The following is a 13,587-nucleotide window of genomic DNA, read 5'->3' on the forward strand; positions in this document are numbered from 1 at the left end:
TTATAATTACAGAGTTAATGACCGTAACATATATATTTTGCTTGTTATATAAACTGAACTGACTCATTACCTATATTATACTCATACATACAATTTTACTCTGTGAAAAGGAAACTTTTCATAGCTGCCACCTTGTAACGGGATATTTTTTTTTTTGTAACGGGCTAACATACTCGTATAAGGCAAATAGTCAGCAAATAATTTATTTTAAATTATTGTTTGATTTATTAAGGGTACAATAAAAATAAGCGGTAATGGGGGATAGCCTAGTGGGTAAGGCATCGGCTTTCGTGGAGACCCTTCGAACCCCGGCATTTTTAATTTTAGCAATTTAAATATCATTTGCGAAAACATCGTAAGGAATCCTGCATGCCTGAGAGTTCTCCATAATGCTCTTAACGGCGTGTGAAGCCTACAAATCCGTACTTGACAGTGTGGTAGACTACACCCTTCTCATTCTGAGAGAAAGACCCTATAGTGGATTGATCATGATGACAACAAAAATAAAACAGAATGTCAAAATACTCAGATGGGTACTTAAAAGTCAATTTATGCTATGGGTAATAAAAATTAAGAAAAAAACTAAACCCAAGGGTCCCATACAAAAAAACCTCGAGAGAATTTGCATGTTTATAACGTATCAAAAACGAATAAATTTGTATTTCTTTTTTCAATTGTAATATTCTATCCATAGTCCATGACGGCCGAGTGGCGCAGTGGGCAGCGACCCTGCTTTCCGAGTCCAAGGCCGTGGGTTCGATTCCCACAACTGGAGAGTGTTTATGTGATGAACATGAATGTTTTTCAGTGTCTGGGTGTTTATCTGTATATTATAAGTATTTATGTGTATTATATTCATAAAAAAATATTCATCAGCTATCTCAGTACCCATAACACAAGCTACGCTTACTTTGGGGCTAGATGGCGATGTGTGTATTGTCGTAGTATGTTTATTTATTTTATTTATAGTAAATAATACGATGCGAAACGGAGACGGATACGGATATATATATATGATATTTAAATCTATGAAATAATAATGGGCTAGTTTCCATTCTTATTAACCGGGGAATCGAGCTGGTTAACCTTAATCAAATCAAAATCTAGCTAGGTTAGCCAGTTTGTTGATTATATTATAAGTAGATACATCAAACCTACCAGTGATCATACTATGACGATCTCGCTAGCGAAGCGATGTCTCTTTAAGTAGGAGGTACTGGGGTCAATCCCCGTCAGGGGAAATATATTATTTTTGAAGTCTATTTGGCCTTTGGTTCGGATTACTATTGTCTACACGACACCGATAGGGGATATAGCTTTTATATGTAAACCCCTGGTATGTTTGCTCGCCGTCTTAGACTGCATCATCATTTACCACCAGGTGAAATTGCAGTTAAGGGCTAAATTGTAGTGGAATAAAAAAAACTGTAAGCTCCTCACTGATGCTTTAATCTATACTTATAATAAAAACTGTAAATGGAAGATGTCTGTACATTTAAAATATTTTGAAAATTTTAACCGGCTTTATAAATCGATACTGAGTACAAAACTGATTTTTATTTAATTTTTGTCTGTCTTGTCTATGTCTTTTAAATATGTATTAATTCAAAATACTTAATTATTTTTATGTTAAATCCGAGACTATTTCAAAATGCTATGTTTATGTAATCTTTGTGGCCTTAGATTTAAGTAAAAGTATTTATAAATATATTTTTATTGTAACGGTGTTGATTACAAATAAACAAATAAATAAATAGTGGTAGCTGGTATTCCGGGTCAACTTTTAGGGTACTTTTCATCCCGATAAACAATAAGTTTCCTCCGGGAAACGGGTTGAAAATTTTTATCAATTTTGCTTCTTAGCTCCGTTAAATTTGAACTGATTTTAATCATTCTTTTTTATTTGAAAGTGTATACTATGTATACTATAAGCATGTATTGTCTAATTTTAATGGAGCTCTGATGAATATTTTAGGACATAAAGGGCATAGCTCATCACAGATAACAGCAAGTAGCAAGGCATATGGGACAACAATCTAAAGCAAGCGTACCATCGTCATTGTAAATGCCGACGGTACAATATCGTATACTAACAATATCGTACATTATAAATGCAAAAGAAGTGAAACAATATAAACATGAAGTTAGGTATATAATCATTACCTGCAAATTAATTTTAAATTTATTCAAATTGAACATATGCATATATATATATAAGTATATTTGATCGCTTAGAAGTTGCGATGGGTACAGAAACGCAATAAGCCAGAAAAATGCAGCGGGCCGCTCGGCCGCGAATAACATAGTTTGAAAATAAAACTGGACCTGGTAGGTAGCGCTGCAATTAGTTTCTAGGTTTTTTTAAGATATGATAAACGACTAAGACACCGGGAGATGTCTTTGCATCGTTCGAGTCCATGTAGGATTGCGGCGCATCGATAATGCAGTCGTATTTATATAAAAATACCCACCAACTCAATGTCATGAACATAAATATCTGGCAAATATGAATTTATAGTTATCAAAAGTTGAATTACTTACCCACTTTATAAATTTCTGTAACAGATATTTAAACTTCTAATAAATGAGAAATGAAAAGATGAGAAAAATAAAACGTTATGTAACGCACGTCTTCAAGTCGTCTTGCCTTGTGGAATTCTCTAGCCCAATTTGAGTCGACTAGCTTAATTCGAGTCGTCTAGCCCAATTGAAGTCACCAAGCCCAATTGAATTCCTCTAGGCCAATTGAAGAGGTCTACCCCAATAAGAATACTCGTTAAATTGAACTGTATTCGCATGGAACTATTTCCACCATTGTACTTATAGCGGCTGAAATCTTACAGCGGCCTTCGTTTATTATGGCAAAATTACAGGTCATTTTATATGTCATATTACAGGTCATTTAAATGTCATATCACGCCGTGAATTACCTGCAAGTGAGTTTTCATTTAGTACCTGATAACTGATTACAGTTCATTACAATCCAATTGTTACGGTAATTTATACACATTATCACGATCAATTACTTCTTATGTAAAATGTAAGTAGGTACCTACATTTATCGTTCAGAGAATTAAGGTAGTGTTTCATCATATCTCCAAAAGGAGCAAGGCTATAAATTTCCACGGTCCTTTATTATTAATACACTGGACTGGCTGTCCCTATACAAATGGCAGCCTAAGTTATCCTCTTTGCGTTAAATGTGACATACGTGTATTACTGGAACGAATAATATAGAATTTTTAGGTAATTAAGATTTTAGTTCCTCGTACACTCTTAATACAGCCATACACTGCAGTGCCAAAATGGCGGCAATCCATTGTAGAAAATACAAAGTGACAGCGGCCTGCCCAGTGGTAGTAATAGATCCAGTGAAAGAAATCTTATACCCCTTATCTTATCTTATCTCCAACGTCAAATCTCAAACCCACTACCTCCAACCTCACATCTCATACCCCTACCTCCAACGTCAAATGTCATACCCTTATCGCCAACGTCAAATCTCATACCCCGTATGATCGTATCTCTAACGTGAAATCGATTTCATTAATTTAACATCCCACACAAAAGTGGGTTTTAGCAATCCACTTTCTGGGTCACACAAACCTCTTTCGAGGTTTTAAGAATATTTATGATATGTCTTTACTTTATGTGACTTTTTTTCACATATTTTCTTTTTCTTCTTTTGGTCTGCTATGAAAATCAGCTGAGAATGAAGTTAATCTGCGATGAGATTTTTTTTAAAAGTTCATTCGTAGTAATTGTCGTTATATTTAACCTCTTACAATAGAGGGTCAGAGCGTTGCGACATCTATTGTTTAACTTGGTTCAAGATTATTTGAATGAGTAAAAAATCGTTTGTGAACAACGCTAAGGCAGTATACCTTCCTATGTGCGTACATAATTAAACAGACAGACAGAGCAGATTGCTCTTTTTCACCATCATTTTACAGTTTACAATGAAAAAATATACCTTTAATAAATTTTCTATCTTGTGAAGTCGTGAGAGATGAGAGCGGAGGCGTGCTTCCAAGCAGCCTTGTCGTTGTTGTTGCTTAGGGGTCTTATATAACTTCTCCAAACTTGAAGAAACGCTTTGTTTTTAATTTTGGCATATTCATTACGCGGTTTTCGGAAGGTGATTGATTTTTTTTTTTTCATAATGGTGTACACTAGTTACTTTAGAGCGTATGAGGCGATGTAGTTTAAAAAAATAACATACAGTCGAATCCTCCTCCGTTTTTAAAGTCGTTTGGAAAGTCCTCCTTTAGATATGTGAAACGGGCATGTAGTTAGCGAAGCGGTGTGTAGGAGCTCGACTTCACTTTCCGGGGGCCGAGTTCGAATCACAGCACGCGACTCTTAACTTTTCGTAGTTATGTGTGTTTTAAGTAATTAAAATATCACTTGCTTCAACGGTGAAGGAAAACATCTTAAGGAAACCGGCACGCCTGAGAGTTCTACATAATGTTCTCAAAGGTGTGTGGAGTCCATCAATCCGCACTGGGCCAGCGTAGTGGACTACGGCCTTAACCCCTTCTCATTGTGGGAGCCCTGTAGTGGGCCTGTAATAGGTTTATATGATGATGATGTTATATGTTACAGGTGGGAGTGAAGGAGGCAGCGATGTCTCCCGGACAGGCCGTCGCTGACGAGGAGAGGACCGAGCTGCTGGGCTCGTTGACGACGCAGCAGCAACAGCGGACCAGCGCCAGGGTCATCAAGAAGTTGAGGCTTGAACCGCAAATCGATAAACGGGGTTAGGAGCAATTGAAATACTCAAAACGAGAGTTTTGGTCGTCCTTCCTGACGCAGTACGTACTCGCCACTGCGTCAGGCAAGTTGACAAAGAGGTCGCACAGACGCTGTAGTCTCATGATTGTGAGCTACCGGATTACCTTTCAGGGAGGGTATTGGGGTATTTCATCAACAGCCTATAGAAGTCCGCTACTGGAGTTGAGGCCTGGGGCAACGAAAGAGTTTGCCGATAATCACCAAGCTAGGCAGACTTGTCGGTGATGCAATTTAGCGTTTCGGCTCAACGCCACTTAGAAACCGATTAGGGGTAGGTAGTATTTTATAAATTCAATAATATATTGCGTGTCCTTAGAAATACAATCCCGGAACTCATCATCCTGGGTGACAATAAATTCAATATGGCTGCTGCATTTTCAAATGGAACACTGTTCGGCATTCGCGGTTTGAATCATAATCCCGGAAAATATGATCCCGGGTGGCAATACTTTCTGTATGGGTGCTGTATTGCGGCATTTTCAAATGAAAGAGCGTTCCATAGTTGTGTGTTAATTTTATTTAATCACGTGCTTGTTTATCCAGACGCCACGGAATGTGAGACGCCAACCAAAATAGATGACAAAGAACTGAAATTCCCCACCGTCAAGCAACGCATGCCGAAGGCGCTCTGGTCGGCCGACGAGAAGAGTTTGTTCTTCGAAGCCCTCAACGAATACGGCAAGGACTTCGACGCCATCACGGCGTACATATGCGCCAAGATGAAGAAGAAGGGCATGCCGGACGCGAACTTGAAAACGAAGATGCAAGTCAGCCACTTTTACTACAGGACGTGGCATAAGTTGTCCAAACATGTCGACTTTGATGAAAGTAAGTTGTGTTTTGTTATATTTTAGTTAAATTCAAATTCAAATTCAAAATTTCTTTATTCATGTAGGCCTATCGCAGGCACTTATGAAGCGTTCATACATAATTGTTTACATAATTGTAACGGGATGGTGATAACTTCGTTCGCCAACTTGAAGTTAGTTCATGTTACTCCCAAGTATAACTGAGACCAGCATTTGAGAGTTTACATCGCTTTAAATCCCATTTATTTTGGGACACCAGGTGTTGTTTGTTAAAACTGTTGCTAATAAGAATACAATTTTTTTCTTCTTTTAATCAACCAATTATGGATGGTTACAAATATAGCTTTAATTGTTGTTTTTCATGATAACTTATAATTAGGCTTCATGAGTTATAAAAGTCTATTTAAGAATATGCAAATTTTTTTTCATATTATAAATAGCCCATTTGAAATCCGTAATCAGCTGATGGATCCAACTGCCGGCTTTTATAATACGCTTATATTAGCTTCAGACATGTGTATGTTAGTATGTAACGGAATCTTTGAATATGATTTTGACCCCCTTCAAAACGTCGGATTAACTCGAAATTGACAAATCAATATTTGAAAAAGTTAAGGATAGTTAAGGATAATCCCTACTAGGATAATCAGAATTAGCGATTTTTGTTTTTCTGAGTGCCTACGTCAAGATCAATAAGGGAAACTACCAGGCGCGCCGATCACTTATTTCTCGGATTTGTTATTTATCGGCTAAATTACAGAAAACTAAAAAATACGATTTTATGGAAAAGTCAACTAAAAAATGAAAAATATATAATAGTAAAAAAATAAAAAAGTAGAAAGAAATATTTTTTATTGTAAAAAAAGCGTGGGGTGCTTTTTAAGATATTATCAAAATGATAACAAACATCCATAGATCCATCTATTCATCCATATTAGTAGGATTGAACCAAGTTAGAATCCCAGCACGCACCTCTAACATTTCTGTTATGTGCGTTTTTAGCACTTAAAATATCACTCGCTTCAACGGTGAAGGAAAACATCGTGAGGAAACGTGCGTGTCTGAGAGATCTGCATAATGTTCTCAAAGGTGTGCGGAGTTAGCAGTAGGCCGATAATAGTTCAGGTCGAATACAACACGTTTTCAGATGTAAAGAAGGTAGCCCAAGAGCTGTACGCGCTCATCAACTACGGCGAGCTGCGCCGCAAGCTGGCGTCAGTCAACGAGAAGACGTGCGCGCGCCTGGGCGAGCTGGTGCGCATGGGCAGCATGGCCGTGCGCGCGCGCGGCCGGACCGTCAAGGTGCGCACGCCCATGTGCCGCGCGCTCAAGCGGCTCAACCAGATCGCAGGCGAGTAGTACGGACACCGTGTACACGACTAATATCGAAGCATGAAAAACCACTCCACTTTTGTAGTACTCAAACAAACTTTTAGTCACTTCATACAATTTAGCAGTTGTCAGTAGTTATTTCACCTCTTACGTTCTTTTTCCGTTTTCCAAAAAATTGATGGATGAAAAGTGAGACGTACGCAGGGCTTTTCACTGTTTTTGGACACAATGCACTGCATGCAATAATGAATGAATGAGGGTTCTGTATATTTTTAATTCTATAACCGGTATGCACATCGCCCGAACTCGGCGTGAGCGCCTGCAAGCCTCTACACCCCTAGTACATTTAAGCTTACTTTAACATGATAAAAAAGTTCCAGGTCTAGAGTTCGACCCCGGAGGGGGTAATTTGTTACTTTATTACTTCTGAATTTTCTCTGGTCTGGTCTAGTGGGAGCATTCGGTTGTAACTAACATGCTACCGATAAAGACTTGCCGCAAAGTGAAGTTAGCGTTATCGCGTAGACACCAATTTTTTTTTTCTTTCACTGGCCAAATAAATATAATTAATGGTAATGTATGGGAACTTGTTGATCATGAAACTATATTCATACTTCAAAGAAGAGTTGTGCGATCGATATATAAACTTAGATCACACGAATCCCTTCGTGCCAAATTTAAAGAAATATTTATACTTACAGTAGCCTCTCAATAAATTTATAATAATATAATCTTTATTAAACAAAACATAAGTCATTTTAAACAAAAAGCCGATATAAACAATCGACTTACTAGAAACGGACATAAATTAGTGATATCTGCATATTGTCTGAGAAAAGTACAGAAATCATTTGTGGGGATGGGTATATGCTTTTATAACATGACACGGAAGGTAATTTTAGATCTACCTTTACCTAAGTTTAAACTAATTTAACCAATCGTGGTTACTACACGATAGATGAATTCCTTAACAACAAGCTGCTTGGAAGCAGGCCACTCCGCTCACATCTTTCAAAAAAACAGAAAAATTCCAAAGATTGTTAAAATATAAAATTATGTTGGAAAAGAGCCGAAAGAGTTTCTTGCCGGCTCCTCTTAGTGGAATCTGCCTTGTGAACCGGTGGTAGAGTCACTACAACTAGACTGACTTGACGTTTCAAAGGTGCTTATAAACTAGGCTTACTTGAAATAAATGAATTTTGAATTCGAATTTGAATTTGAATTAAATGCAGTTGTATGAAAGTCTGTCATATAATTTAAAAATGAATAGATAGGTGATGATAGGTTTTATATAAATTTCGAAGTGGCTTGGTAGAAAATTGAAAGCTGGTTATTGAAAAAAAACCGTATGCCCTAAACGCCGTACATTTTCTATTATAGTAATCAAATAAATAAGGACTAAACGTTGGCTCAGAAGTCGCTATTTCTAACAGATTGTCATTCCAAATGGTTCAAATCAGTATCGCAAAATACATGAAAAGTTATTTTTAGGTACTCGTATGGACATTCGTAAGGAGTTAAATAATGCAGACACGGACAATTTACTGCTTTATATTATACTAAATTTAAAGCATATATATCATATGGTATTAAGTACCATAATAACAGAGATTTAAGTTATTATAAATTTTATAAATATAAAATGAGTAAAAATTTATAATTCTTCCAAGTGTAGGTAAAAACACTAACAAAATTATAAAATTTAAGTTATTCTTATATAGTAATAATATTTGATATAATGTATTCATTCTTATGTGTTGATATAAAATCACGTAAATATATATTATCCCATTACGTGCTTAACGGGTAACCATACTACATAAACACTTTTTGCATATATTTTGGCGCAGGTATGCTTGTCAAATAATATAAATGAATAAATTGATTACGACAATACACACATCGCCATCTACAGATTAACACCCAGACAGACGCAACAAAATTTATTGCGCCTTCTTAATAAAGAATTGCTAATGAACGACAATTAAATCGTTTTGTAACTTGTCATTTATGTAATTCAGCCAATTAAAGTAATTCGTCATTTATGAACAACTTTTTTATACAACAATAATTATGTGATATTCTTAGAACAAATTTCATAGCTTCGTAGCCTGAAGGCATCGGAACAACAATGGCTGTTTACTACGTTAACTGTCCGAGTATAATTTTTAATTGTAGTCACATAAGCAAATTGAGGCAATTTAATTAAACGCGTAGGCTCGATGGTTTACAATTCAGCATGCTGCGAATAAAATGGAACGGTACAGACGATGATAAGTTGAATTATCTATGTGATGGACTTTACTATTCCATTCATACCAATATTAAAATGTCGAGTGCCAGAAGGAAAAAAAATAACTTATGTCAGTTGACATTACTCAGCAACCCGCCTGAAGGGCACCAACTACCTCGGTAGCTTCCGCGAGACAATGAGCAGGTCGACGACACGTACGACTCAATAAGTTCAAAGTTTATATAAAACGTAAGCTTACAGAAAAATCCTATTATAATATTAAGGATTATTTAAACGATAAAAGAGCTTGGGCGTGAATTGCTCTAGCTTCATAGCTTAATATAAATTTACTGGAAGATGGTGATAACAAAAAAATAAATTTATCCGGCTAAGTTTGTTGTAGGCTCTTCTTAGACCAGGGCGCGTTTGGAACCCCCCTAGCTTTAGATTTAAGTTGGCGAACGAAGTTATCACCATCCCGTTACAATTATGTAAACAAATAGGTATGAATGTGATAGGCCTACATGAATAAAGAAAATTTGAATTTGAATTTTGAACGACATATGAGCGAGTCGTACGGCAGCGAACCTATTGCCAGGGGGTAATAACACGGGGGTCTCAGATTCTACTGATAACCTTTACGCATCAAGCCAAGATGGCAGGCCGTAGCTTATATAAGTATGATTAGTTAGTCTTAAAGCACAATACCGGAGAAAGAAATAAAATATCTTTATTACTAAAATAAGCCGCACACTGCAATTTTTTAACGCTATGCACCTACGATGCCTCCTAGCGCCAATTGAGCACAGCTCAATGCACATCTAGCAGAAACTAGTCAGTGTGTAGCTTGTCATGCGTGACACAAACTAGTAAAAGGTTCCAGCTCAGCACAATACTTCACTCCTAGATAAGAATGCAGCGCTGAATTTCAGCTGGAACCCCAAGCGAAGGTGACGCCACGGAAATAATTATTATCCAATCCATAAATTAATAATAATAATGAGAATAAAAAGAATAGTAATGCTAAAAATAAAAAAGTTCAACTTCCAAAAGATTATGTGTAACGGAATTACGAAATACTGTCACAGGGTGCATAAGTATATTTAATAAAGACCCTGTAACAATATTAAATCAAAAGAAGCATATATATTTTTCTATAAAAACTAATTCAAAACATTCTAAGTGTTTACTTTTGACAACCCTATTGAAGATAAATGACCGACACGTGCATAGTACGTACGCTACGCGATGCTTACTTAATAAAGTGACAGGAGTCACTTGGTTTTACTTTTGCATGTGATGATGATAGGCTGTATCTGATTTCTTTCAGTAAAAACTGGCAATGGTTTACTCAAAAACTATTAGCGTTTCGGTTTCACAGATAAGTCTCAAAGACAGTCAATAATTTGCCTTTGAAACCTCTGAAGTATTATTTCGGTTTTCATTCACACGTATAATAAATACGACACCAAGCCCACGCTAGTGTAGCATGCATGCATGGGAAGTGTTCTCGAAGCCCGTCTCGTCGGTCTCCAGTTGTTCAAGGCCACCCGGAGGTGACCATACAATATTTGGTGCGCAGAGCGCGCCGGGGGTGCTCGCGTGTGCTCGCGCGCGCAGGTGTCGCTGCGCGCGCGCACCGCGGGCGCGTGGGGCCGCGTGCAGGCCGCCGCGCACAACCCGCGCGCCGCCGCCGCGCTGCCGCTGCGCACGCGCCTCGCCGCCCTGCTGCGCGCGCTGGAGAAGCGCTGGAAGACCGTATCCTTTTCAACCAGCGCCACCCGCCACAGCATCGTTACAGACGCCATGCTCCTTAGGACATTTCTCAATTTTTTTATACTTTTAATTTCGGCCCGAACAGTAGGTCAGTGAAAACCCACCGCCTATAAACAGAGAAACGTCCGGCTACATTAAAATAAACTTTCAAAATCATTATCATCAAATCAACCGAGAACGGCGGACGAAGACGTTTTATATGAAATAAATTATTATTATAACCGGTTTCACTACACGGGCAGGGCACGGGTCTCCTCCCGCAATGAGAAGGGTTCAGACCGAAGACCACCACGCTGGTCCAGTGCGGATCGGTGGACTGCGGCCATAACATAAACTTGAAATAATCCTTAACACTACATACAGTCAAATTACAAAAACTACAAGTTAGAGGAAGGTATACGAGCAAAACCAATAGAAGAATTAACCAAGGAAGTGTTTGAGTATCAGGAGATAGCCCCAGGCTGCGATAACCATGAGGATTTGGAGTCGCATCTACACTTACCGACTGATAGGATAATCGTCCAAGGTAAGTAAAATCCCTACATCCCACAGATCTATCATGCAGTAAACTTCGTGGTAAAATAGTTTAAAAGACTTTCCTGGTTCGACAAAAAAGACAAAAATTCAAAAAGAGGATTTGTTTAAGTTCGTTTGTGTTAGATATTTTGAAAACACTGACACAATAACGTTAGATATTATTATAAATTATTAAAAAAAAAAAAAAAGCGTTTAATAGGTACCGTAGATCATCAGAGAACTCCTTAAACAAGCTTAAATGTATGCGTCGGACGCTGCGAACGCTTGAATTTTCGATTTATTATCTCTCCTACCTTACCTTACCTTAAAATTTCACTTTTATGTTTTATCCGAAAGGAATATCGAATTGCCACCTAAGAATTTTACTTTAAAATAAGATATTAAAGCTAGCTCCATCGTCAAATACTGAACACCTGTCTAGCTGATCTGTCATTCAACAGCCCATGGCGGCCGATCTTGCGAGCCAAAAGTGGATGAGTAACGGAGATCATATGACCTTGAATTTTCTTTATATTGTTTTTGCTAACTTGTATCCTTACAGAGTACCGGCTACCCAAGAAACCAGCCCTACATTTGGGTCCACGACCAGATATACAAATCCATCTGCCGGTACTAAGTCCCAGTGAGCAGCTGTCGAGCCAGAAGATATGCTTCTCTTCGTACCTGGAGAGAATGGGATCACAGCGACGAGACAAGGACAGCGGTGGTAAGATCATGTATTAGAAAGAGAGAGAGCAACAAAGATCAGTATGTCCGTGATCGCTGCAAGATATTTATTTATGTTGCTTTATAATTTCATTTTCGTTTTCTAATCTCATCAATCGTGATTCATTTACAGTAAAAATACGCACTCCGAAACGCCAAAGAAAAGACAGCGTCACAGACAAAGATAAAGAACTCGAAAAGAAGATTAAAATAGAAGATCTAGATTCCACAAAACTTATGAACATAGATGAAACGGCGATAGATGGAATCGAACTCATGGCGCATTACAAAAATAACCAAGAGGACGAGGAAAAACCGAGCACAGAAGACGAAAAAGACGTTAAATCTGAAGAAACGGTAGAAGAAGAAATGGATAGAGATAAAGATATGCATGATAAATATATGTCAGAGAAGGAGAAAGACAGTTTTTCCGAAATGGAGGACGATGAGAAGTATACTAAAAGCGATACAGATAATGAGAGCGACGGGAAAGGTGATAAGAGTCAGAAGGAGAGGAAATTTAAGAATTTAAAGGTGAGTCTTTGAATTATATTTTTGAGTTTGAAGATGAAACATATAAATGACACCCGACGTGTGTTGATATAAATAGATTGAAGAAGATTTTGACATCAGTTCAGATTAATCTGATTTTCAGAGTAACATGATATTTATATTAACTTGTAATATAATGTATCTTTGTACTTTTAAACCTATGAAGGGGAAACCTAGTTAGGGTTTTCAGTGAGAATGCTTAGATCGTCCTGATTTTATGAAGAAATTCGATATTGCGAAATTTTAAAATGTGTTTCGGTTTTTTATTTCAAATTAAGTACTTGTTAGTCTTCAATGTTTCCACAGGTGAAGTTCCGTATAGTCCGACCACCGCAACGAGGTGCAAGCGTCTTCAAGGTTATCTTAGAAAAGGACTCTGAGGAGTCTAAAACGGTGGAAGTGAAAGTCGACGACTCAAAAATTGAGGAAAGCCAAGAAGAAGCGAAACCTTACGACTCAAAGTGTGAGGAAAAAGAGGAGGAAATCAAACCTGACTTTGATATGGATTTGGCTATTCGACAGATCAGGAAGGGTTGGAGTGCGTATGATGCTGGTGACCTGACCATTGGAGATCTTTATTTAATGGTAAGATTTCTCATTCTTCTTGACATAATTTTATTTTCCAGGAAGTATCTATGTATTATATTTATACGACACATATATTTTTACTGCTGGACATAGGGATAGGGATGTCAACTCTCCACGGTCAAGTTTTACTGATATCTATCTATGTGTGTTTATTGGTAACTGGTGTCTTGTCTCTATACTACTCTGTTGACGCCATCAGTGCCATACGGAGCCTTTAAACACTATGTCTCAATGTAGCACTTCTATCACACAAAATAATTC

General features: G+C 37.6%; 1 protein-coding gene across 1 annotated transcript in view; it reads left to right on the forward strand.

The window, feature by feature from the left end:
* Positions 1 to 13,587, forward strand: part of LOC120625089 (protein cramped) — a 49,423-nt gene that overhangs the window by 22,726 nt on the left and 13,110 nt on the right. The window contains exons 3-10 of the mRNA XM_039892012.1: positions 4,606 to 4,759; positions 5,338 to 5,622; positions 6,751 to 6,954; positions 10,751 to 10,926; positions 11,308 to 11,470; positions 12,023 to 12,187; positions 12,320 to 12,720; positions 13,045 to 13,323. Of these exons, the coding sequence (XP_039747946.1) occupies positions 4,606 to 4,759; positions 5,338 to 5,622; positions 6,751 to 6,954; positions 10,751 to 10,926; positions 11,308 to 11,470; positions 12,023 to 12,187; positions 12,320 to 12,720; positions 13,045 to 13,323 (1,827 nt within the window). The remainder of the gene's footprint in view (positions 1 to 4,605; positions 4,760 to 5,337; positions 5,623 to 6,750; positions 6,955 to 10,750; positions 10,927 to 11,307; positions 11,471 to 12,022; positions 12,188 to 12,319; positions 12,721 to 13,044; positions 13,324 to 13,587) is intronic.

The sequence above is a fragment of the Pararge aegeria genome, chromosome 7 (assembly GCF_905163445.1).
Source record: "Pararge aegeria chromosome 7, ilParAegt1.1, whole genome shotgun sequence".
Lineage (NCBI taxonomy): Eukaryota > Metazoa > Arthropoda > Insecta > Lepidoptera > Nymphalidae > Pararge > Pararge aegeria.